Raw genomic sequence first — 27114 nt, 5'->3', positions numbered from 1 at the left:
TCGCTTCACAGGCAGTGAAACAGGTCTGCAGGTGTCTATCTTTCTTTCCCCCTCTGTCTTCCCCTCCTCTCTCCATTTCTCTTTGTCCTATCTAACAAAGATGACATCAACTACAACAACAATAAAAAATAAAACAAGGGCAACAAAAGGGAAAAAAATTTTTTTAAAAAAAATCTAAACAAATAGGGCTAGCAAAATGGCTCACTTGTATAGTGCATTGCTTTGCCATGTACGTGACCCAGAACGAGTCCAGCCCTCACTGCATTGAAGGAAGCTTCAGTACTGTGGCTTCTTTTCTTTCTTTTTTTCTTTTCTTCCTTCCTTTATTTCATTTCATTTTATTTTAAATATTTATTTATTTATTCCCTTTTGTTTCCCTTGTTGTTTTATTGTTGTAGTTATATTGTTGTTGATGATATCATTGTTATTGGATAGGACAGAGAGAAATGGAGAGAGGAGGGGAAGACAGAGAGGGGGAGAGAAAGAGAGACACCTGCAGACCTGCTTCACCGCCTGTGAAGCGACTCCCCTACAGGTGGGGAGCTGGGGGCTCAAACTGGGATCTTTACACCGGTCCTTGTGCTTTGCGCCACCTGCACTTAATCCACTGTGCTACCGCCCGACTCCCTTTTTTTTTTTTTTTTTAAACCAGAGCACTACTCAGCTGTGGCTGATGGTGTTGCAGGGGATTGAACCTGGGACTTCAAAGCCTCAGGCATGAGAGTCTCTTTTCATAACCAATATGCTATCTACCCCAACCCAGTCCTGTGGTTATTTTTTTACTCGTGTCCTACATCTGTATCTGAAGAAGGAGAAAGAGAAAGAGAAGAAGCTAAACTAGATATATAGTTTTATAAAATGTGGCATTCTTCCTAATAACAAATATACTAATAGAAAAAAAATATTACTGATCAATATAATTTCTTTTAAAAATATTTTACTTAGGGCGGGGGAGACAGCATAATGGTTATGCAAACAGACTCTCATGCCTGAGGCTCCTAAGTCCCAGGTTCAATCCCCTGCACCACCATAAGCCTGAGCTGAGCAGTGCTCTGGTGTTTCTCTCTCTCTCCTCTCTTCATCTCTCTCAAAAATAAAATTAATTTAAAAAAATTTAAAAAATATATATATATTTTACTTATTTGGGGCCAGCCAGGTAGCACACCTGGTTAAGTGCCACATTACAGTGCGCAAGGACCTGGATTCAAGCCCCTGGTTCCTACCTGTAGGGGGAGAGCTTCACAGGTGGTGATGCAGGGCTATAGTCCTCTCTCTGTCTCTTTTCCTCTCTGCCTTCCTCTCCCCCTCTCAGTTTCTCTGTCTGTATTCAATAATAAATAAATAAGATAAAACAAAAAGATTTAAATATATGTCACTTATTTATTATATAGAGACAGAGAGAAATTGACACGGAGGGAGGAGACAGGGAGAGACACTTGCAGCCCTTTGCCACTGCTCATGACGCTTTCCCCTTTCAAGTGGGAACCCAGATACTTGCACGTTGTGGTATGTGCACTCTACCAGGTGCACCACCACCAGCCCCTAGAATAACTTCTGATAAGATGGGGTCCTATTTGGTCCCCAGTATTTCATGTGTTAGAGCATTGCTTTATCTATCTACCTATCTACTTATCTATCTCCCTTCTTTGTATATAACAATAGTAAGAAGAAGAAGAGGAAAAAGATGAAGAGGGAGTCAGGCGGTAGTTCAGCGGGTTAAGCTCACATGGTGCAAAGCAGTAAGATCCTGGTTCGAGCCCCCCGGCTCCCCACCTGCAGGGGAGTCACTTCAAAGGTGGTGAAGCAGGTCTGCAGGTGTCTATCTTTTTCTCTCCTTCTCTGTCTTCCCATCCTCTCTCCATTTCTCTCTGTCCTATCCAACAACAACATCAATAACAACAACAATAATAACTACAGCAATACAACAAGGGCAACAAAAGGAATAAATAAATAAATAAATATCTTTAAAAAGGAGAAATGTTTTATTTCATTTTTTATTATTTATTTTCCCTTTTGTTGCCCCCCTTTTTAAAAATTGTTGTTGTTGTCATTGATGTCGTTGTTGTTAGAAAGGACAGAGTGAAATGGAGAGAGATGGGGAAGACAGGGGGAGAGATAGACACCTGCAGACCTGCTTCACTAACTGTCAAGGGACCCCCCTGCAGGTGGGGAGCTGGGGGCTTGAACCGGGGTCCTTTCTTGGGTCCTTGCAGAGAAGAAATCTTTCAAAAATGTATCTGAAAAGTGTTTGCACATAGTTGAATGTATTTGTGTGTACATATGTGTAATTTCAGGATTCCCAGCTGGTAATAGAAGCATATAAGTCAGGATTTGAGCCTCCTGGAGACATTGAATTTGAGGACTACACTCAGCCAATGAAGCGCACTGTGTCAGAGAACAGCCTTTCGAATTCCCGAGGAGAAGGCAAGCCAGAGCTGAAATTCGGTGGCAAATCCAAAGGGAAGTTATGGCCATTCATCAAAAAAAATAAGGTACTGATGGTTGAACCAGTGAGAAATGAGTTTGTGTGGAGATGTGGACTTCCTATTTTATAGACTTTAATCTTTTAAAAGAGGTGTTGAACAAGCTCTTACAGAATGCAAGAAAGAAAAACAAAAAACCTCGTGTGTTATTTCCTTTTAAAATAGTATTTCTCTTTGGTGGTGGTACTTTGCCATGGCCATTTTTCTTATTTCAGATGCATAATCACCTTCTGTGTCACCCATACTAACAGATCACTGACATCTTGGGCCATTTTGCATCCAGCTTTCACCCCCCCCCTCCCCAAGTCTAGACTACTGGTCACCTCGACTGGGAGAAGAACTATCTCACAAGATTTCTCTAACAGTTCCTCAGCATAGCTCATTGAAAACACTTCCATGGGTTGATAACTTGTTTCTGAACTCATTTTAACATGCGTATCCATGAATTTTTTTTTTTCATTTTCTTGTGTGATACCTAGGTGCATGCTACCATTAACTTGGTCATAAAATGGGATGAAGGCAACAGTATTTCTTTAATCTCAGGATAACTTAATATTTAATTTTATAAGTCTGTCTTGCTATTTTCACAACCTCAGCATTTCAGGTGTCCCATTTTTCTCCCCCATCAAGCTATACTAGTTTAGGTGGTTTAGAAATATTTACTCTTCTGGCTTAAACTGGTTTAGAGTAACTAATACATAGTTTGCACGTGAAAAGTCTGCATGGGCTTCTTGTCAAATATTTCTCGCTCTTTTTCTGCTGCATTACTTACTAAAACTCCCCACTTTCACCATATTCTTCATCTAACCTTTTTTCCATGTGTTTTTTTTGAACCATGGCCTAAATATTTAACTGTTTGTGTTTGACTTGCTTTGGATTTCAAATATTATTTGATGCTTATTTTTGTTTTGTGTCTTATCTTCTTGTTTCTGATTTTTTTTTTATTCTGTCACTGCTCCATCTCTTACATGTAGCTTATGTCCCTTTTAACATCCCCCCATCAGCCTCCCCCTCCTCCCCCTGCCTCTGCCTCACCCTCTGCTGTTCCCAACGGCCCCCAGTCTCCCAAGCAGCAAAAGGAACCCCTCTCCCATCGCTTCAACGAATTCATGACCTCCAAACCCAAAATCCACTGCTTCAGGAGCCTAAAGCGCGGGGTAAGTTCTGCTGTGGAATCCTGTCTCTCTTGTGCGCTTTGATTGTATGTTTTGTTCAGCATGACTTAATTTTGTTTGTGAATGAATCTGCTGTGTTTCTGCATAGCGTAAAACGCTCAGGCCTGATTCATTCTAGCTGGGAAGAAAATGGACAGGACAAAGAAGGGGGAAGTTAGCAGAGTTCTTTCGGTTTTAGTACATTCTGGAAGGATTTGACTTCCTTTTTCAAACATCTGAGTTATTCGTATTGGACCTTGATTTAACTGAAAAGGGAAAGCTACATTCAGTTTCTAAAGCTAGAGACCTGCCTATGAGATGAGGAATTGGAAATCACTGTGTAGACAGAAATTATTTGCTTTGTAGGTATAATGAAAACATTTCTCTGAGTTCAAACTCTGTCTCCCAAGGAGGGTCTGAAGGGAAAATGTTATGAGTCATAGTAGTTCCCTTCATTATTTTTAAGAACTTACAAAAAAATAAAATCTCTTGACTGGAGAAGGTATCTATTCTTGAAGGGAAAGATAATATTATGGCTGCCATATACTGAGTCTATATGCCAGACTCTCTACCCTATGGAGCCTTAGTACTATGATTCCCTTCCTGCACTGATAAGGAAATTGAGTCTTGTATAAAAAGATTAAGTCAGTGGGATGTCAAGCCAAGATTTAAAGCCTAGGAGTCTGCTCAGAGCCTGAGATTCTGTGATATTCATGTTCAGCGAGAATCTGTTATCTGTGGTTGGCTGCTAAGTAGCTGTAATTTGAAGTCAGTTGGCCATTCTAATTAAGATTGCATGTGCTTAAGTCACTGCGTTTTATAGAATTGGTCCAGCAACCCCAAATAGATACCATTTGGGTTTAGAGAATAACTTAGGAAGAAAGTAGTTTGGAGCCTCCCAAATAAATATAAATGATCAATCTAGTATAAGCTTTTCCCAAAAATATTTTTATAATGAATAATGAAGTATGACAGTCAAAAACAGTCTTTTGGTGCCTTGGCCTGTCCACTTAGGCTTGTTGGTCTATCCTGTAGGAGTTTTTTTTTTTTTTTTTTTTTAATATTTATTTATTTATTTCCTTTTTGTTGCCCTTGTTTTTATTATTGTTGTAGTTATTATTGTTGTTGTTATTGATGTCGTCGTTGTTGGATAGAACAGAGAGAAATGGAGAGAGGAGGGGAAGACAGATAGACACCTGCAGACCTGCTTCACCGCTTGTGAAGCGACTCCTCTGCAGGTGGGGAGCCGGGGGCTCGAACTGGGATCCTTATGCCGGTCCTTGAGCTTTGCGCCACATGCGCTTAACCCGCTGCGCTACTGCCCGACTCCCCCTGTAGGAGTTTTAATACAAGGTTAGTAGGATATATTTTTGGAAAAATGTGATTTTACTTTTTTATCCCTCTTCATAAAAAAATTAATATAATAGAGAACTAAGATGTCTTTGCAAATAAAGAGCAACACCCTCTCTCCCGTTTCCTTAAGTGCAGAATTCCTTTAAAAAGAGACTGTCCAGCAGGAGTAGACAGCATAGTGGTTAGAGAGAGAGAGACTTTCATGCCTGAGGCTCCGAAGTCCCAGGTTCAATCCCCCGCACCACCATAAGCAGAGCTCATCAGTGCTCAGGTAAAAAAAATGAAAATAAACAAGTAAAAGAAGAGAAAAGAAAAGAAGAGACTTTCAAGATGAGGCCTTGGGTTCAATTCCTGGAAATAGAGAGAGATTTCATTTCCTTTTTTTTTTGTTATTGCTGGGGCTGGGTGTCAGCACTGTGAATCCGCTGCTCCTGGAGGCTGTTTTTCCCATTTTGTTGCCCTTGTTGTGGTTGTTATTAGATAGGACAGAGAGAAATCGAAAGGGGAGGGGAAGACAGAGAAGAGGAGAGAAAGATAGACACCTACAGACCTGCTTTACTGCTTGTGAAGCGACCCCTCCCCTGCAGGTAGGGAGCTGGGGGCTCAAAACTGGGATCTTTGCACTGGTCCTTGCACTTTGCACCATGTGCACTTAACCCACTGTGCTACCGCCCAGCCTTTGAAATTTAATTTCCTAAAGTAGTCAAGAAAGCCACCATTAGAAGACAGGATAAGGGGCTGGGTGGTGGCGCACCTGGTTGAGTGCATATATTACAGTGTGCAAGGACCTGGGTTCAAGCCCCCAGTCCCCACCTACAGGAGGAAAGCTTCACAAGTGGTGAAACAGGGCTGCGGGTGTCTATCTCTCTCCCCTGTCTCTATCACTCCCTTCCCTCTCAATTTCTGGCTGTTTAGCCAACAAATAAATAAAGATAATTAAAAAATTAAAAAAAAAGAAGACAGAGGATAATTTCACTTGGGTAGTGGGCCATGTTGAGCTCTGTTATTAAATCTCTCTTTCTTTCTCTCTCTCTCTCTCTCTTTCTCTTTCTCTTTCTCTTTCTCTTTCTCTCTCTCTCTCTCTCTTTCTTACCAGAGCACACTGCTCAGCTCTGGCTTATGGTGGTGCCAGGGGATTGAATCTGGGATTTTGGACCCTCAGGCATGAGAGTTTGTTCACATAACCATTATGCTATCAACCCCAACTTCGAAGATCTCAATCCCTGGCTTCACTGGCCTGTTTTCAGAGCAACAACTCTGTCTCCACTAGGTGTGCACTGAAGAATTTCCAACATGTGACCCAAGTGTTTTTGCTGAACTGTAACATTTTACATGAGCTAGAAGTGCTCCATCTCTGCCCCTTCCTAAATCTTTATGGGGGCTCTCATTTGTTACATTAGAATACAGATCTCTGCATTGTCTCTTGGAATCTCAAGGGAAGTTTGTTGGCTGTTCATGATTGCTGGCCATATGTTTATGTATCTCTTCCATTTCTCTCTCAACACCACACACTCTGCTGGTTGCAAATGGTTTTTAAATCTGTTTTCCATGATGTCCTCTAAATGTATGGGAAAAGACCAAAGAATGTCAGTAATCAATAAGTGTAAAAAAGTAGATGACTGGAAAATTAGTAAAACACTTGAAATCAAAAGCCAGTGACATGGGGAACTTCTATGATTTACAGGAACCCCCTTTTGTTATAACCGTATATATCAAAATAAATTTGATTTCTTACTCCTCAAATCTGTGCTCAGCAAACCTCTGTTAAAAACTCTCCTAAACAGGAGTTGGGCGGTAGCACAGCAGGTTAAGCGCAGGTGGTGCCAAGCACAAGGACCCGTGTAAGGATCCTGGTTCGATGCCCTGCTCCCCACCTGCAGGGAAGTTGCTTCACAGGCGGTGAAGCAGGTCTGCAGGTGTCTGTCTTTCTCTCCTCCTCTCTCCATTTCTCTCTGTTCTGTCCAACAACGACATCAATAACAACAACAATAATAACTACAACAATAAAAAACAAGGGCAACATAAGGGAATAAATATTTATAAAAGAACTCTCCTAAGCAATGAATCTTTTCTGAGAATGAACACACACACACACACACAGTAACTAAATAGGAACATATTTTTGCTCAATCTCTTCTTAGGGTCACATTTGATGTTACTTTCTTTAGGAAGTAACAGTGCAAATAAGAAAAAGAAGAAAAGAGAGAAAAAAGGGAACTATGTCATATAAGTAAAATTAGGAAGTTACAAACAACAATTCTGAAGTTTGGAGAAATAAATTTGCTTTTAAAATAACCTCTGGTGGAGGGTAGATAGCATAATGGTTATGCAAACAGACTCTCATGCCTGAGGCTCCAAAGTCCCAGGCTGAATCCCTGCACCACCATAAGATAGAGCTGAACAGTGCTCTGGTAAAGTAATAATAATAATAATAATAGTAAAATAAATAACCTCAACTTGACTTAACAGGATCCATGACTAGAGTTATACCATTTTTGCTACTATTTTGATTTATTTCTACTTTAAGATTACCGTGCCATAAATAGGTATTCTAGACAGTGAACCTGTGATTTTTAAATTTTTTGTTTATATTATATTCATTTATTTATTTTTGCCTCCAGGGTTACTGCTGGGCTTGGTGCCTGCTCCACAACATGAATCCACTGCTCCTGGAGGCCATTTTTTTCCTTTATTATTATTTTTTTTGCTCTTGTTGCTTATAGTTGTTGTTGTTACTATTATTGTTGTCAGTGTTCTTGGATAGGACAGAGAGAAATTGAGAGAGGAGGAGAAGGTAGAGAGGGGAAGAGAAAGAAAGACACCTGCAGACCTATTTCACCACTCGTGAGGTGACCTCCCTGTAGGTGGGTCGCCGGGGGCTCGAATCGGGATCCTTATGCTGGTCCTTGCGCTTTGCGCCACCGCCTGGCCCCTGTGATTTTTTTTTATTATTGACTTAATATTGATTTACAAAATTACAAGCTAGCATGGGTACAATTCCGTACCCTTCCCATCACCAGAGTTCTGTGTCCCCACTCCCTTCACTGGAAACTGCAGTGGTTCTCCCAAGATTGAACCTGTGATTTTTTTTTAATGTCTTTTAATTTATCATGTTTTAGAGATTTCAACTATTTTTTATTAATTTTTTTTCCCTTTTGTTGCCCTTGATTTTTTAAATCTATTGTCAGTGCAAACACTTTCTGGCATAACTGATTTTGTATCTAAATACCTGTGTGACACACTTTTTATTTTAAACCACTGACATTTGTAAGAACATTTCACTTCATGCAGCATCTTCAAGGACGGGTTTGCTACCTGAGCATCACTACAATTTCATTGTTATGTGGATTCAAAGAAAAATGTAACGAGGCAGTGTGTTCTCAATTTGCAATTGACTAAGTGATTTTATTGTCTTACAGTAAGATGTCTTTGCAAGGGGCCTCTCTGTCTAAAACATGAACACACGTTCTCCCGTGTTTTAGGATTAATGGTATGAAAAGATCACAGTTGATGAGAAAAATCTGAAAATCCTTACCAATTGTTTGTCAGATGTTGCAATCTTATGGTTAATTCATTTTATCTTGTTCTCTTGCTGATTATTGGCAGACTCAGTCTTTCTGTTCTCACAAAGAACTCATGAAGAGGACAATAGGGAAACCCACGTATGCTTTTGAAGCTAGGGACTATGTTGTAAGTTTACCTGTGGTGAACAGGTCATACAGTCACAGCACAGGCACTAACCCCATTGTCAGCACTAAGACTGGGGACCCAGTCTTGCCCCTCACAAAATGAGATTCTCCACTGAGAGAGACCATGGGGATGGGGAAAAAATAAAAAGGTATAATTGTATAAATCTGATCATAGACTACTTCCCTGCTTTATCTGGAAAATGTGCATGGAACAAAGAAACTAGACTTTCCAGTTATGATTGAATTTCCTAAAAATGTCAGTCAAGGGAACTTGGTGTTTTTCCTCCCTTTTCATGGATGGTGACTGCCATCAGAGAAGATGTCCCAGGGTGTGTGTCTTGATGGCGGGATATCTGCCATAACATGCAGCTGCAGAGCGTGGTCACAGGAAAATGACCTTCTTCCATGCAGTTGTACCTGGACGGTTACCCTCAGCCACGTTTGTTACAGACGGGTTCATGAGGGAACCTGTTATGCCTCAAACTTGTAAAACACCCCCCCTCCAAATATATATGCTGAGTGAAGCATGAGCAAAGTCATAGAGAAATACAGTGACTCTCCTCGGACCTTGAATATACTTACCCTTTCACTGTCCCCTTTCTTTGTACTTGAGGTTAGTACCTGTGACTGCCCAATAACACATGGACTCGCTGGCTCTGTGTTCCCTCATGTGTTATTGACAAGTGTGGCTCCCAAGGCTCCATAACTGTCGCCTGAAGCTGACAGCTTATAAGTTCTCCAGGTGTCTGCCATGCACTTACTACAACCTTGGAAAGTCTTCTCTTGGCAGTTGATCAGGTTGCTGGTTTCAAACGATCTGACTGGCTTACAGCTTCAGCTCAAAAGCCAATTTATATTCCTTCAAAACAATACCACATTGGGGCTGGCAAAATAGCTCACGGGTTAGTGTGCTACTTTGTCATATGCATGACCCAGGTTCAAACCCAGCCCCTACCATGCTGAAGGAAGCTTTATTGCTGTCTTCTTGTTCTCTCTCTGTCTCTCTGTCTCAGTTTGTCTCAGTCTCTCCATCTGAAAAAGTCATCCTGGAATGGTGAAGACCCCGGTGACAACTCACTATATTAAGGGGCTAGAAAATAGTACTCCTAGTTGAGTGTAAATATCACTGTGCATAAGGACTTGGGTTCAAGCCCCTGGTCCCCACCTGCAGTGGAGAAGCCTCACATGCAGTGAAAGAGTATTGCAGCCCTCCATCTCCTTTCTCCTCCTTCCTTCTTAACTTCTCTATCTCTATCCAAAACAAACAAACAAACAAACAAGCTGAACACATATACTGTGATGGTGCTTGTGGGTATTTCATCACTGTCCACTTCAGCAAATGGAATTTGTCCAAGAAATCATTATTCTGCATTCAGTCCTAATGACATGTTTTTATGAAGTGGGAATATTCCTATGCTATTCATTTTGATGTTAGAATTCTAGTTTTGGAGTACTTAAAGAGCGAACTTAGAACTTTAACAGAAGCAGCCAAAGAGAGGACAGTATAGCAAGGTACAGCAAGGTGTGGTTCAGTTCTGTGAATTTGTGACAGCTAGATGATAATGTGGAAGAACAGGTTGTACTGGCTAGCGTGCTTTGGAGGGAAGGTTTTCAAAAGTGTTCTGCTGTGTGCCCTAAGTGTTGTCTGTAAAGAATTCGAACATGATGGATCGATCTGTGCAGAAGCTCAACGGAGGAGCTCAGGAATTCTTGTCCAGCCTGCCACATGCAATAGTCATGAATGTGGCTGCACCTCACCACCACCACCAAAAAAAAAACAGTTTTTGTTTGGCTACTTTTTCCTTGAATGCAGGGACAATTTTTTTCTTTTTTCTTTTTTTTAATTTTACTATTTTATGTTTATTATTTTTGCCTCAGAGGCAAAAAAATAATTTTTACTGGGGCTTGGTGCCAGCACTACAAATTCACTGCTCCTGACAGCCATTGTCCCCATTTTATTGGATAGGACAGAAATTGAGAGAGGACAGGGAGATAGGGAGAGAGAAAGATAAGACACCTGCAGACTTGCTTCACTGCCTGTGAAGTGTCCTTGCTGCAGGTGGGGAGCCGGGGGCTGGAACCAGGATCCTTGACCGGTGTGTCAACACCCAGCCCCCAGGACAATTTATTTAAAAGTGTAATGCCCATGTACAAAGAAATGCTATCTCAGGCAGAGAAGAACCTAGTGGGGCTTGAATTGTTATGTGGAAAACTGCGAAATGTTACACATGTACAAACTATTGTATTTTACTGTTGACTGTAAACCATTAATCCCCCAATAAAGAAATTTTTAAAAAACGCCATCTCAGTTAACCTTAAGGATAAGAATTTTAAAGTATATTGGAGCAATTTTTAACACCCTTTGCTGCCTCTAGTTTAAAATCTCAGGGCATTTTATTTGGCACTTGACCAACTTATTTTTGGATTCTAATACGTGTTGTCTGAAATTTTAAGAGTGACAACAGCTAAGGAACCAGTTTTTTGTTTCTTTAGTTTATAAAATTTATTTATTATTTTAATTTTCTTTATTAGAGGCAAAGACGGAGAGAAAGTGAAGCTTCCTTCAGTGCAGTGGGGCCAGACTCAAACAGGGTACGCACATGGCAAAGCAGTACACTACCCGAGCTATTTCACCAGCCCAGAAACCATCCTTTTAATTATTTTTTAATATTTATTTATTCCCTTTTCTTACCCTTGTTTTTTTATTGTTGTAGTTACTATTGTTGTTGTTATTAATATTGTTGTTGGATAGAACTGAGAGAAATGGAGAGAGGAGGGGAAGACAGAGACGGGGGAAGCGACTCCCCTGCAGGTGGGGAGCCGGAGGCTCGAACCAGGATCCTTATGCTGGTCCTTGAGCTTTGCGCCACCTGCGCTTAACCCTCTGCACTACTGCCCGACTCCCTAATTAATTAATTAACTTTATTTATTTATTTTTTAATTTTATATTTATTTTTCCTTTTGTTGTCCTTGTTTTTTATTGTTGTTGTAGTTATTGTTGTTGTTATTGATGTCATCATTGGTAGATAGCACAGAGAGAAATAGAGAGAGGAGGGGAAGACAGAGAGGGGGAGAGAAAGATAGACACCTACAGACCTGCTTCACCGCCTGTGAAGCGACTCCCCTGCAGGTGGAGAGCCAGGGGCTGGAACATTAATTTATTTTTAAATAATAGAGACAAAGAGAAAGAGAGAGAGAGAGAGATGCAGCACTGATCCACAGCTGGTGAAGCTTCCCCTTGCAGGTGGAGACTGGGGGCTCAAACCTAGGTCTTTGCACATGGTAACCTGTATGTTTTACTGATTATGCCACCACCCAGACCCCATTTTTTAAATGTCATTTTGAGTACATGGCCACCTGTTTGGAGTCTAGTTAATCACTATATCTTTGTTAATTCCCAAGTCCTACAAGATTGCAACTGCTGAAATCTGATAACTTTTAATTTATTTATTAGATAGAGACAGAGAGAAATTGAGAGGAAAGGGGAGACAGAGAGTGAAAGAGACAAAGAGACACCCTTAGTACTACTTCACCACTCGTGAAGCTTCACTCCTGCAGGTGGGGACAGGGGTTTGAACCCAGGTTCTTGCGCATTATAACATGTGCGCTTAACCAGGTGGGCCACCACCCTGTCCCCCTGAGAACTCTTTGTAGCAAAGTACTTCTTAGTAGTTGAAACAGTTAGCTGGCTGTTTCCAGAAGCAATTTTCAGAAGGAACAACTGTTATTAATTGTCCCAGATGTTCAGAAACTCCTGTAGGTAGGGTACTGAGTGGAGGGGAAGTCCTTGAATATTCCCTTCCACAGGGCAGGAGGTGTCATGTGCTCAGTCTTTCTTCTGCCTCAGACCAGGTGCTGGGAGACTTTCTGCTTCTGCAGGTAGCTCCTTAGAGCGCCTTCCAGTCCACAGTTTCCTCTTCACCAATGTGAGAGTTTGCCTTAATGCCTTTAAGAAATGCCAATGTTCCTATTATTAGATCTCCTTTAGATAAAAGAATATTGCTTGTATGCTGTGGAAATAATAGTCTCTATAAACCTTGTTTGTATAAAGCTTTCCTTAGAAATTTTGTTCAGAAGACCACATGATTATTTTTGTCTCACATCTTTTCCCCCTCTTTTACCAGAGCACTACTCAGCTCTGGCTTATGGTGGTGCAGGGGACTGAAGCTGGAAGCTCAGAGCCTCAGGCATGAGTGTCTTTTTTGTCATAATATTATGCTTTCTCCCTCACCCTTTTATAATCATTTTATGTCGCCCATTGCCAACTTACATTAAAGTTTATGTCCAGGCTCAGGTAAACCAAAACTCTCCTTTTTTGGTCTTGGTTCTTTGCTCTGATAACACAGCAGCTAAAGAAAGGTTTTGGTAGAGACCTGCCCCTCCTATGAACTTTTGCACAGATCTGCTGGCCAACCGCTACAAGTCATTTTCACAAGCAGCAGGTTGATTTATGTGTTATGTGAATACTGTGGAACTGACCAAGGTCCTCTTCTTCTGATGTGTTATTTTTCTTTCTCTCCCTCTTTTCTCTCCCCATTACCCCTTCAATTTTTACACGAAGCTTTCTCTCAAGCTGGTAAGCACAATTATTCCATGCATGTCATGAATCTAATCAGTGTGTTTTCCTTCTGTGTGTGTTCTGTGGGTGCTATGCCATGTGCAGTGCTATTCAGAGTTAACTGTGCCTTGTGTTTCTCTGATGTGTGCTTTTGTTGGTGTGTTTCTTTATTATACCTTTGGAGCACAAAGGGCCAATATCTAATAAAGCCCATCTTCACATTCACAAGATGCTAAAGAAATTAATGCTAACTCCTGCTTTGGTTTTCTTTATTACTGGGGACTTAAGAGGATGGTAAATGTTAACAAGCCTTCATTCAATATGAACATAAATATTAAATATGGGAGGGTGTTATTTATCAGATCATTTTGAATAAAGTGAATAGTTGGGAAATATTCCTCTGTAGAAGTCAGAGAAATTAAAGGCACTGAAGACTGTCAGGAGGCTTGTATGGGTGATGTAGGCCTGCATCCAAGCCTCTGGTGCCTGCAAGACTTGCAAGCAAGGAAACCAACCCATAAGGTACCTGCTTAAAAACATTGGTGCCTTTTGCAAAGCTCATCAAGAACTCACAAGATGTATTATATGGGCAGTGAAAAGAGCCTCCTAAGCCTTTTTAAAGATATTTGTTAGTGTCCTGTGTTGTTTGGACTTCATTTTATAATCTTAGTAAATAGTTCCACTAATCATTAAGTATATTAAAAGATTCTTAACCACATAACCCACGACTGTTCAAAAATGTGTGAGTTACATTGTATTCCCAAACACCACAATATCCTGAAATGACCAATGTTTGTTAACCGTGACAACTCAACCAGGACTAAGGTCAGCACTTTATGCAGTACTGTTGGTAAAGTAGGAGACTATTTGTAGTTATTCTTATATATACATTTATATGAGAGAGAGAGAGAGAGTGTGTGTGTGTGTGTGTGTGTGTGTGTGTGTGTGTGTGATTTTTAATATGACTTGGTGTTTGGTAGCAATTGATATGTTCCTTAAATAGGGAATCTTTAAGGCATACTTTCTTAGATGTGGAAGAAAAATCACACATAGGGTGGGGGAGATAGCATAATGGTATCTGGTAAATATAATGTAAAGAGACTCTCATGCCTGAGGGTTCGAAATCCCAGGTTCGATCCCCCGTATCATCATAAAGCAGAGCTGAGCAGTGCTCTGGTAGGATAAATAAATAAATAAATATCACAGTAGTGTCCTTGAGTGGGTCTTTATGAAAAGGAAAGTAACCTAGACACATAAATGACTGTTCATCAGCCCGAATTGGGAGAAATTGCATCAATTTGACTTGGAGTCTCAGATGCCAGAGTTTCTTTCCAGTCCTTTCTTCATTCTTTTGCTCAGGTGCTAATTAGCAAAAGATATAAACCATTTAATCAGCATGGTATTGAATTGTTGCCTTATACTAGTACTTTGAAACTAAGAAAGTGTTGAACAAAGAAGGGGTTGAGTGTCAAAGTAATAAAATCTTAAGATGGCAAGTAATAGTTGGGGGGGTAGTTGAGAGTTGATAGGAGCAGTTGCTGGGTTCCAGAAATATATAAGACAAGACCTGTTGGGGGGGGGCAGGTGGTGGCGCACCTGGTTAAGTGCACACATTACAGTGCACAAGGACCTGAGTTCAAGCCCCTGGTCCCCACCTGCTGGGGGAAAGCTTCATGAGTGGTGAAGCAGGGCTGCAGGTGTCTGTCTGTCTCTTCACCTCTCTACCTCCCCCTTCCCTCTCAATTTCTCTCTGTCTCTATTCAATAATAAATAAATAAATAAATTTTTAAAAAATTAAAAAATATATATAAACCCAGTTGAGGCCACCGCCATTTAAAACATACATAGGTCTGGGGAGATAGCATAGTGGTTATGCAAAAGATTTTTATGTCTGAGGCTCTGAAGTCCCAGGTTCAATCCCCAGCATCACCATAACCTAGAATTGAGCAGTGTTCTGACTTGGAAAAGTAATAATAACTATAGTGTGTGTGTGTGTGTGTGTGTGTGTGTGTGTGTGTGTGTACACGTATGTCAGCATATGTGCATGTGACTATTCTTCCGAGGCAGTGCTGACCGGTCTCTGACTAAACTGGACCATACCAAAGATTTCAGAAAATCTATTCTCAAACAAAGCCACAAATAAAAACTCCTACATGGCAAAATGAATCATAGGTCAGATCATTGTTTAAAGGAATTCAAGCAGCAATAGGCTAGTGGAGAGAATGACCTTTTAAAATACTTTCCAGAAACCTTGTTTCATTGTACCTAGAAGAAGCTGTTGGCCTGATTTTTCAGTGGCAACAAGAAGTTTGCTTGAACCATAGTTTCTGAGATTAGTTTTTAAATGACAGTATGATAGCATAAATTATCTTTTGAAAGGGACTTAATTGGCCAACTACAACAACTTGTGATGTGAAAGAATTTAAAGACTTTTTTTAATTCACTTATTTCTTTGAGAGTGAGAGACAGAAACATACACAGAGTAACAACACCACTGTAAGTCATGACTAGTCGATTCAATTTATAGATGTATTTACAACTATGAATACACTGACTCAGAGCACTGCTCAGCTCTGACTTACAGTGATGCTAGGGACTGAACTGGGGACCTTGGGGGCGGAGACACACACAAACACCACATGCACTCACACTTTAAGTGCACAGCAGTTAGGAGGTAGTAAAGTGTCTAGAACACTGGACTTTCAAGTGTGAGTTATGAATTTGATCCCAGGCACAGTCTGTGTCAGGGTTATGCTCTGGTTCTCTCTCCTTTCTTTTTTGTGTTAATATAGTAAATAAACCTTTTTTAAAAAAAGAAACAAAATTCAACAGCACAGTAGTCCTACAGGCCCACCATGCACAATGTATACACAGGAACACTCCCATCATCCTTCTGAAAGCTCTTGAACTGATCTACCTAGTAAACATTAACAGGGTATCATTTATTGTTTTTTGAGATTTCTTTACATCGAAAGCACTGTATCTTTTTTTATATATTTTATTTATTTTCCCTTTTGTCGCCCTTGCTGTTTTTTATTGTTGTTGCAGTTATTATTTTTGTTATTGATGGCGGGTTTTTTTTTTTTGCCCTCAGGGTTATTGCTGGGGCTCAGTGCCTGCACCATGAATCCACCGCTCCTGGAGGCCACTATCCCCCCTTTTGTTGCCCCTGTTGTTGTAGCCTTGCTGTGGCCATTACTGTTGTTGTTGATGTCGTTCGTTGTTGGATAGGACAGAGAGAAACCAAGAGAGGAGGGGAAGACAGAGGGGGCAGGAGAGAGAAAGGTAGGCACCCGCAGACCCGCTTCACCGCACGGGAAGTGACCCCCCTGTAGTTGGGGAGCCGGGGGCTCGAACCGGGATCTCTACGCGGGTCCCTGCGCTTTACACCACGTGTGCCCAACCCACTACGCTAACACCCCAACCACCCCTCCCATGTCGTTATTTTTAGATAGGAGAGAGGAAGGGAAGACAGAGAGGGGGAGAGAAAGACAGCTGCACACCTGCTTCACCACCTGTGAAGCGACTTACCTGCAGGTGGGGAGCCGGGCCTTGAACGGGGATCCTTATGCCGGTCCTTGCACTTCATGCTATGTCAGCTTAACCTGCTGCTCTACCGCCCAACTCCCCTTAAAGCACTATATCTTACACTGTGCGTGGCAACAGGCATTCACTAAATCAAAACAAAGATTCTCAGAGCCAGGAAACATGCTCGTTGGTTTTGTTTGTTTGTTTGTTTGTTTTTACCAGAGCCCTGCTCAGCTCTGGCTTATGGTGGTGTGAGGTATTGAACTTGAGACTTCGGAGCCTCAGGCATGAGAGTCTTTTTACATAACCATTATGTACCACTATTATACCCTCACCTATGCTGATCTGTTTTAAGTGAATTCAGGATGAGATCAAAAGTAGTGAGTCCTAAGTATGGCTTTCTCAGTGATAGAACTGAGCAGAGAAAGCCATACTTAGGACCTGGAGTGTTAGAGCACAATAGTGTAGAAAAAAGAAAATCAAATTTGATTTTTCTAGTGAAGGGTGTTTTATTTCATTTCAATTTTAAAGGCAAATTGGGTTTCCTTGGTTTGGCAGTAGGAATAGACACTTTCCTTCTGGTTTTCCTCAGAATTTATCTCTTCCCACTCACAGGCCCAGGCATGCACACACATATACACACAGAGGAAGCTTTCAGAACATTCACCCAAAGGTCTTTGCACAGCCTTAGTGGCTAAGTATTTGCTGAATCCCACACTTCAGCCAGCAGCCTGGCATTTTATCCTAAGCAGCCTAGGAACTGTGGTCACAAGCCCTTGTGTAAGCTACTTGGCAGTTTCAACTTGATCTTGGAATTGCATTATCTAGGTCTTTTTTTTTTTTTTTTTTCATCTACTCCCAGCCAGACTTGCTGTGGTTTAATGAGTTCTAAAGTTAAAGAAAAAAATCTCTTTTTCAAATTCCCTGACATATCCCCAGTGATTGAACACATTTCACTTGCTTTCTTTGTGAAAATGGCCTCCTCGAAGTGAAAGCCTGTCAACAACTACAGTGCGACCATAGCTTTCCTAACAAGGAAGTTTTTTTTAAAGATTCATTTGTGTATGAGAGAGAATCAGAGCATCATTACTGTGCATTGGTGATGCCGTGGCTCAAACACAGGACCTCATGCTTACAAATTTATCACTTTATCCATTGTGCTGTGACAGTCACCACTTTTTTAAAAAGAAGAGTCCAGATACCAAAATGGGCTTCTGTGAGGGCTTGAGAGCAGCTGAGGTAGATATGACACATGCTATGGATAGTTGCTTTTGGGGAGAAGAGATCATTTGATAAGAACTTGCTGAGGTTACCCTAAAAGTGTCAAAGAGAAGTGTCTTGACTAAGAGGCAGCACAGGGAAGAGTGCCTGGGGGTGGAGGCTATATTCTTACAGCGGCCTTTTCATCAGGCCCCTCTCCCCCCAGGAAGTCGGTGCAGTGTCCCCAGCTCTTCCTTGATGGAGATGGGAGCTTTGGGCCTCAGCCTATGTGGAGAGTCAGGAAGGAATACTCAGACAAGGAAAAAAAGCTGTCCTGTTCGCATGAGAAACTTTTGGGGGCACCCATCACACCTTTAAGTGAAGAAAACAAACTCCATTACAGTTGGAGTGTTGCTGCCAATACAAACAGTGAAGGGGAGAAAGAGCCCGTGTCAAAACGTGTTTCTCACCGATTCTCGCTGGAGTCCAAAGTATTCCTTCCTCTCCTTCCTGCAGCCACGCTCCTTGCCTTTCAGAGGCATTTTTGATCAGCCTAAATGGAGTAGGGAATGGTTGGTGGGACTCTGCGGTTTGCATGCTCTGACTTTGCATCTCAGCTGGATGTCATAGGGGTAAAAACTGCATTAATTTCATGCAAACTGGTGCAGAGGTCTGCATCACCCCGGTGTCTGGGAACTCTTTCCCAAAGGTTTACTTTGGTACATTACCCCTACCTCCCACCCCTTCCCTGTATTGTAAGGCCTTCTGCCTGATTTCTGTTTGCCTCGGCAGGGTGCCACACCAGAGGATTTCAGCAACCTCCCACCAGAGCAGAGAAGGAAAAAGCTACAACAAAAAGTCGATGAATTAAATAAAGAAATTCAGAAGGAGATGGATCAAAGGTAGAGTGAATCAATCCGACTTACTAAGAAATTCAAGTTCAGTGGGGGAAGATGGGAAATCCTAAAATAGGTTTTCATCTGAGTGATTACTTTAGTCTCGTGTGCTCTGGTCTGCCAGATTACGTTCTTATAGACTGGGAGAGATCCTTTTACAAATTGATTTAGTTCTGCATTTAGAGAGGAAAAAAAAGGCATCTCTTTTATCATGAGGGCATAGACTTTTTAATATATATGCAAATGAGAAAGAGAGAAAAGAGCAGGATTCTCATCCTCTTCTTTTCCCCAAACTCTAACTTTAGTTCCAAGATGTACTTACTTTTCTATTTAAGGATATGTAATAATCAACCTTCCTGGACCTATAAAATAGCTCACTCGAGTAGCACACTGCTTTGCCTAGGTACAACCCAGGTTCAAACCTAGACCCCCGCCCACTGGAGGAAGCGTCAGTGCTGTGAGCTTTTTCACTGTCTCTGTCTTTATATAAAAGAGAAGAGAGCAGATCATAACATGTCATATTATCCAATACTGCTTCACCACTTGCAAAGCTTTCCCCCTGCAGGTAGGAACTGGGGGTTCAAATCTGGGTCCTTTTACACTTCAACATGTGCGCTCAACCAGGTGTGCCACCACACCAGCCCTCTCTCTCATATTTTTATATATTTTTTAATATTTTATTTTAATGAGAGAAATACAGAGGAAGAGGGAGACCAAAGTACTGTTCAGCTCTGGCTAATGAACATACAGGGGATTGAATGTGGGACTTTGGAGGCTCAAGCATGAAAATCCTTTTGCATAACCATTATACTGTCTTTCCCACTTTTTTTTTTCTTTTTAAGATTTTATTTACTAAAAAATTAAATAAATAAAAATTAAAAAAAAAAAGATTTTATTTACTTATGAGAAAGATAGGAGGAGAGAGAAAGAACCAGACATCACTCTGGCACATGTGCTGCCGGGAATCGAACTCGGGACCTCATGCTTGAGAGTCCAAAGCTTTACCACTGTGCCACCTCCCAGACCACATCCCACTTTTTTTAAAGGGTGGGCAGGGGAGACTACATAATGATTATACAAAAGATGCTCATGCCTGAGGTTCTGAGGTCTCAGGTTCAATCCCCAGCATGAACATAAGCAAGAGTTGATCAGTGCTCTGATTTAGTCTGTTTCTCTGTGTGTCTGTGTCTATCTACATTTGGTTAAAATAAATGCATTTGGTTTTTTTTTTTAAAGGCTAATTTTTCTCCAGAGCAGTACTAAATGTTGACTTCAGGTGGTTCTGAGGACTGAACATAGAACCTTTGGTGCTTCAGGCACGAAATTCTTTCTGCACAACCACTATCCTACTTCCTCAGTCTTCGTTAACCTTTTGAAATAAGTACAAGATACACATATAAGGGCAACAAAAGGGAATAAATAAATAAAATAAATATTTAAAAAAAAAAGATACACATATACATCATTATAGTGGGAGATTTGTAATGCAATTAACAAGCTTGACCTAACTTACATTTATACAACAATTGCTTTTCTTTTTTTTTTTTCAGTTGCTTTTTCAAGATTCAAACATTTCCAAAAATGAAGCATATTCTTTTTTTATTTTATGTTTATTTGTTTTTCTCTTTTGTTGCCCTTGGTGTTTTATTGTTGTGGTTACCGTTGTTGTTGTTACTGATGTTGTTATTGTTGGATAGGATATAGAGAAATGGAGAGAGGAGGGGAAGACAGAGAGGGGGAGAGAAAGATAGACACCTGCAGACCTGCTTTACTGCCTGTAAGGGACTCCCCTGCAGGTGGGGAGCAAGGAGCTTGAACCAGGATCCTTATGTGGGTCCTTGATCTTTGCTCCAAGTGCACTTAACCCACTGCGCTACCGCCTGACTCCCAAATGAAGCATATTCTATCCATGAAGCAAATATCAACATCACAGAATAGGTACCATTCAAGGCATGTTTCTCAGAAGCCTCTAATTAAGGTGCATGTCATATTTCTGTATTATAATATATCATCATTCTATCTCATATAAATAAAATTTTAAAATAAGCCTTTTTAAAAATGTTTAATTTCGGGAGTAGGGCGCTAGCACAGTAGATTAAGTGCAGGTGGCGCAAAGCACAAGGACCAGTGTGAGGATCCCAGTTTGAGCCCCCAGCTCCCCACTTGCAGGGGAGTCGCTTCACAGGCAGTGAAGCAGGTCTGCAGGTGTCTATCTTTCTCTCCCCCTCTCTGTCTTCCCCTCCTCATTCCATTTCTCTCTGTCCTATCCAACAACGAATGACATCAGTAACAACAACAATAAAACAACAAGGGCAACAAAAGGAAATAAATAATATTAAAAAATGTTTAATTTCCTTTTTTATAAAAATTTATTTATGGGGCTAGGGGGTGGTGCACCTGATTAAGTGTACATGTTACCATCTGCAGAGATCCAGGTTTGAGCCCTTGCCCCCGACCTGCAGGCAGGAAGTTTAATGAGCAGTAAAGCAAGTACAGCAGGTGTCTTTTTGTCTCTCTCCCTTTATTTTATTTACTTATTCATGAAGAAGAAAGGAGAGAGAGAAAGAGAGAGAGAGAGAAAACACCAGACATCACTCTGGTACATGTGATACCGGGAATTGAACTCAGAACCTCATGCTTGAGAGTCTATTGCTTTTCCACAGTGCCACTTCCCGGACCACTGTCTCTCTCCTTTTCTGTCTTCTCCTCCCTTCTCAGTTTGTCTTTATCCTATAAAATAAAGGGTGTGGGGGGGCGCTAAATAATGCTATGGTCTCTCAAAAACATTTTTTAATATTTTGTTTATTTATTAATGAGAGGGCTAGAAGGAGAGAGAGAAATAATCAGACATCACTCTGATACATGTGCTGCCGGGGATCAAACTAAGGACCTCATGCCTGAGAATCTAGTGCTTTATCCACTGCGCTACCTCCCGGACCACTCAAAAAATAGTTTCTGGGGGTGCCAGGTGGTAGCACTGCAGGTTAAGCACATATGGCCAGAAGCACAAGGACTGGCGTAAGGATCCTGGTTCAAGCCCCTAGCTCCCCACCTGCAGGGGGGTCACTTCACAAGCAGTGAAGCAGGTCTGCAGGTGTCTATCTTTCTCTCCCCTTCTCTGTCTTCCCCTCCTCTCTCCATTTCTCTCTGTCTAATTCCAACAATTACAGTGGCAACAATAACAACAACAGCAGGGGCAACAAAATGGGGAAAATGGTCTTCAGGAGCAGTGGATTCATGGTGCAGGCACCGAGCTCCAGCAATATCCCTGGAGGCAAAAAGAAAAAAAGAAAAAAGAGAGAGGGAATCAAAAAATTAAATATATTTATTTATTATTGGATAGATACAGAGAGAGATTGAGAGGGGAGGGGTAGATAGAGAGGGAGAGAAACAGAGACACCTGCAGCCCTGCTTCACTACTCGTGAAGCTTCCCCCTGTAGGTGGGGACCAGGGGCTTGAACCCAAATCCTTGCACACTGTAGTATGTGCGCTCAACCAGGTGTGCCACCCCCTGACCCTCTCAAAAAATATTTCTAAAAATGTATTTCTCTATTTATTTTGAGAGAAGAGAAAGGGGACCAAAGCTCTGCAGCTGTGGTTTAAGATGATGCCAGGAAGGGAGTTGGGCAGTAGTGCAGTGGGTTAAACTCAGGCAAGGACCGGCGTAAGGATCCCGGTTCGAGCCCTTGGCTCCCCACCTGCAGGGAAGTCCCTTCACAGGCGGTGAAGCAGGTCTGCAGGTGTCTATCTTTCCCTCCCCCTCCCTGTCTTCCCCTCCTCTCTCCAATTCTCTGTCCTATCCAACAACGACGACATCAATAAAAGCAATAATTACAACAATAAAAAAAAAAAGATGATGCCAGGAATTGAACCTGTAACCTCAGAGGCCTCAATCATGCAAGTTGGTGCTCTAATAGGCTGAGCTATCTCCCTGGCCCCTAGTTGGATTTTTGTGCCAGTGTCGTGTCCTTGAGATTCTTTTTTGCTGAAGCTCCTTAAAGATGGTACCACACATCAGGGAAAGAGTCATTTGATTTTTTTTTTTTTTTTTTTTTGCTTGTTTGTTTTGTAATACAGAGAGGGACAGGGAGAAAGAGACTACAGCACCAAAGCTTCTTTCAATGTAGTAGGGGCTAGGTTTGAACCTGGGTCACACTCAGTAAAGCAATGCACTATACAAATGAGCTCTTTCACTGGCCCCAGGGAGGGTCATTTCCTCTAAGCTTTTTGACAACCAGAAACCTGTTTGTCAGGGTTGAAGCTAGTAGAGCTCTTTAGTCTGGAGATACCCCCACGCATGCTTCCACATACTCCCCTAGGGACTTTTGCTCAAGCTGTGTGGGCAGTCTTGCAGAACAAGATTTCAGTGGAGAATATGAAGTCTTGCCTTCCCTAGCTTAAAGACTGTTCCCTACCTATCATGGATGCCCACTGTACGTTTAGGTACTTAATAGTTGCAATAGTCCCTAACAAAATGTCTAAAGCAATCAACTGTGCTTCCTCATGAGGTCAGCAGTGCACACCACCCAAGAGGACAGCTGCAGCTTGGTTTTGCATAAACAATATGCACATGGAAATATTTGGGGTTTGTTTGCTCTTGTTGTCATTTGGGCAAAGGGAGGGGCAGATGTCTGTTTCTTGCTTACTGAAGACAACTAAGAGAGAAAGACCATTCAAAAAAGGAAATCAGAGTCTTCATATGAGTTTTATTTAATTTATTTATTTACCTCCAAGGTTATCACTGGGGCTCGGTGCCTGCACTATGAATACACTGCTCCTGGAGGCTATTTTTTTTCCCCTTTTGTTGCCCTTGTTTATCAACTGTTGTTGTTATACTTATTGTTGTTGGATAGGACAGAGAGAAATCAATAGAGATGGGGAAGACAAAGAGGAGAGAAAGATAGACACCTGCAGACCTGCTTCACCGCCTGTGAAGCGACTCTCCTGCAGGTGGGGAGCCGGGGGCTCTAACTGGCATCCTTACTCCGGTCCTTGGCCTTCTGGCCATATGCGCTTAACCTGTTGCACTGCCACCCGGCCCCCATTTATTTATTTATTTAATGTTATTTATTTTAAATATTTATTTATTCCCTTTTGCTGCCCTTGTTGTTTTATTGCTGTAGTTATTCTTGTTGTTGTTAATGATATTGTCATTTTGGATAGGACAGAGAGAAATGGAGAGAGGAGGGGAAGACAGAGAGGGGGAGAGAAAGATAGACATCTCAGACCTGCTTCACCACCTGTGAAGCGACTCCCCTGCAGGTGGGGAGCTGGGGGCTCGAACCAGGATCCTTAGACCAGTCCTTGCACTTTGCACCATGTGCGCTTAAGCCGTTGTGCTACCGCCTGACTCCCTGTTTATTTATTTTTAATACTTATTTATTTTTTCCCTTTTGTTTCCCTTGTTGCTTTATTGTTGTTGTTGGATAGGACAGAGAGAAATGGAGAGAGGAAGGGAAGACAGAGGGGGAGAGAAAGACACCTGCACACCTGCTTCACCGCTTGTGAAGCGACTCCCCTCCCTCCTGCAGGTGGGGAGCCAGGGGTATTTGGGGTTTTTTTTGTTTTGTTTGTTTGTTTGTTTGTTTTTAACCTGAGTGAGCACTGCTCAGCTCTGGTAGAGAAAATTTGGAGCCTCAGGCATGGACATCTTTTGGCATAACCATGACGCTGTCTTGTCTGCCCTGGTTTCTGTATTATACAATTCTTGGTAAAGAAATCCTTCCTTTACAGAGAAGTTTTAGAGTAAAAACTGATTACAGTGTTTCCTTCTCAGAAAACAATCTTCCCCAACTCTTGTTCACTTAATTTTGTGATGTGTGCCTTTAACCAGTGTGCCACCACCTGGCCCCTGTTCACTTAGTTTTGTGGTTGTTGTTCAAATAGTTTTGAGAGTGTTAACTTTGAGTATATTTTTATAATACAATCCTGGGCTACCAGAAAAGTCATGATGTATTTTTTCCTATTTCTTCTATGCAAAAATATGTCATGACTTGTCCGACAACCCAATATAACTATGAACACAATTCCTGGATGACATTAACCTTGACCATGTTTTTTCCCTTCTCTTGTTTAGAGATGCCATAACAAAAATGAAAGATGTCTACCTAAAGAATCCTCAGATGGGAGACCCAGCCAGTTTGGATCACAAATTGACAGAAGTCAGCCAAAATATAGAAAAACTAAGGCTAGAGGTCCAGAAATTTGAGGTATGGAAAATGCTGTTTTGAAAAATCTTGGGGGAGGGGCAATAGAGCAATGTAAAGTGCACATAGTACAAAGCACAAGGATCCAGTTCGAGTCCCCGGCTCTCCACCTGTAGAGAGGTCACTTCACAAGCGGTGAAGCAGGTCTATAGGTGTCTTTCTTTCCCCCCTCTCTATCTTCCCCTCCTCTCTCAATTTCTCTCTGTCCTATCCAATTAAAAAAAAAAAAAGGGAAAAATGTCCTCCAGGAGCAGTGGATTCCTAGTGCCATCACCGAGCCCCAGTGTAATCCTGGAGGCAAAAAAGAGAGAGAGAAGAAAGTGCACGTGGAGCAAAACGCAAGGACTGGCATAAGGATCCCAGTTCGAGTCCCCGGCTCCCCACCTGCAGGGGAGTCGCTTCACAAGCGGTGAAGCAGGTCTGCAGGTGTCTGTCTTTCTCTCCCCCTCTGTCTTCCTCTCCTCTTTACATTTCTCTCTGTCCTATCCAACAATGACAACATCAGTAACAACAACAATAGTAACTACAACTATAAAATAATAAGGACAACAAAAGGGAATAAGTAAATAAATATAAAATTATTTTTTAAAAAAAGAGAGAAAAAGAAAAAGCTTCACAGAGCCTATGAAATAGCTCATTTGGACAATGCACTGCTTTGCTGTGTGTGTGTGTGTGTGTGTGTGTGTGTGTGTGTGTGTGTGTGTGTGTAGGGGGGGGTGAGACAGGTTCAAGCATGGCCCCCAGTGCATTGAAGGAAAATTTGGGGCTCTGGTTTCTTTATCTGTCTTTCTGCCTCTGTCTTAAAAATTAATTAATTAGAGAGTCGGGTAGTAGCGCAGCGGGTTAAGCACAGGTGGTGCAAAGCGCAAGGGCCGGCATAAAGATCCCGGTTCAAGCCCCCGGCTCCCCACCTGCAGGGGAGTCACTTCACAAGCGGTGAAGCAGGTCTGCAGGTGTCTTATCTTTCTCTCTTCCCGTCTTCCCACCCTCTCTCCATTTCTCTCTGTCCTGTTCAACACAACAACATTGAAAACAACAATAGTTACAACAATAAAACAAGGACAACAAAAGGAAATAAATAATGACATAAAAATTCATTATTTAACCTTTGCAGGGGGAAAATATAGAAGAGATAGGGTATCAGAGTATTAGGTGAAGTGTTAGCCTTTTCTGCACTGGGGGATTCAGCTGTAAACAATTTCAATAAAAGGAAAAATACACTGTCATCCATCGGGTGCTCTGCTTTCCCGTGTTACTTGTGCCCTTTGAAGCTGGCTCTGTTTGGGGACAGTAAATTAGCTTACTTGGATGGTACCCTGCTTTGCCATGTGGGCAACCAAGTTTTGATCCCAGCCTCCACTGCACTGAAGGAAGTTGTGGTTTCTTTCTTTCTTCCTCTGCCTCTTTTGTCTCAGTCTGCCTCTCTCTACCTGAAAAAGTCACCCTGTAGCAATGAAGCCCAGGTGATGATCAAAAAAAGATATTTTAACAGCCATTGTTTTAAGCTGCATCTTTATACTGTGTTTGTTTATTTGTTTATATGTTTCACTTAAGGTTCTGTTTTATCTCATGTTGATAATAGATATAATTGGGAATGAACAATTAACCATCTCATTAAATTAAATTAATTAATTGAAATATCCATTATTCTTTCCATTAGTATCAGTGTATACATGTGAAAACCAGCAAAAAAACATAATTTTAAAATTTTTTTTTTTTTAACCAGAGCATTATTCAGCTCTGGCTTATGGTGGTGCAGGGGATTGAACAAAACATAATTAAAAAGTACAGGGGGACTGGATGGTGGGCACCTGGTTGAACACACATGTTACAAAGCACAAGGACCCAGGTTCAAGCCCCCAGTCCCTACCTGCAGGGGAAAGCTTCATGAGTGGTGAAACAGGGCTGCAGATGTCTCTCTCCCTCTCTATCTTCCCCTACCCTCTTAATTTCTGTCTCTACCCAATAAATAAATAAAGCTAATGAAAAAAAAAAAACTTAAAAAAAGGAAACATTATAAATGTTTGAATTAGTATCTGATCATTC

The 27114-nt window shown here is 41.5% G+C and overlaps 2 protein-coding genes across 17 annotated transcripts in view; one reads left to right on the top strand and one right to left on the bottom strand.

Annotated features, from left to right (window-relative positions):
* Positions 1 to 27114, bottom strand: part of GPR107 (G protein-coupled receptor 107) — a 352434-nt gene that overhangs the window by 190200 nt on the left and 135120 nt on the right. The gene's annotated exons all lie outside the window — the stretch shown is intronic.
* FNBP1 (formin binding protein 1) overlaps positions 1 to 27114 on the top strand; it is an 80402-nt gene that overhangs the window by 38493 nt on the left and 14795 nt on the right. For 3 of the 16 annotated variants that reach the window (XM_060200347.1, XM_060200346.1, XM_060200345.1), the window contains exons 5-9: positions 2295 to 2492; positions 3458 to 3640; positions 13241 to 13255; positions 18758 to 18867; positions 24939 to 25071. In XM_060200347.1, coding sequence (XP_060056330.1) covers positions 2295 to 2492; positions 3458 to 3640; positions 13241 to 13255; positions 18758 to 18867; positions 24939 to 25071 — 639 coding nt within the window. The remainder of the gene's footprint in view (positions 1 to 2294; positions 2493 to 3457; positions 3641 to 13240; positions 13256 to 18757; positions 18868 to 24938; positions 25072 to 27114) is intronic. The other 13 variants (XM_060200351.1, XM_060200358.1, XM_060200350.1 and 10 more) reach the window with 7 other exon arrangements.

This window comes from Erinaceus europaeus, chromosome 10 (genome assembly GCF_950295315.1).
Source record: "Erinaceus europaeus chromosome 10, mEriEur2.1, whole genome shotgun sequence".
In the NCBI taxonomy this organism is placed as follows: domain Eukaryota; kingdom Metazoa; phylum Chordata; class Mammalia; order Eulipotyphla; family Erinaceidae; genus Erinaceus; species Erinaceus europaeus.
This window is presented reverse-complemented; position numbering and strand designations above follow the sequence as displayed.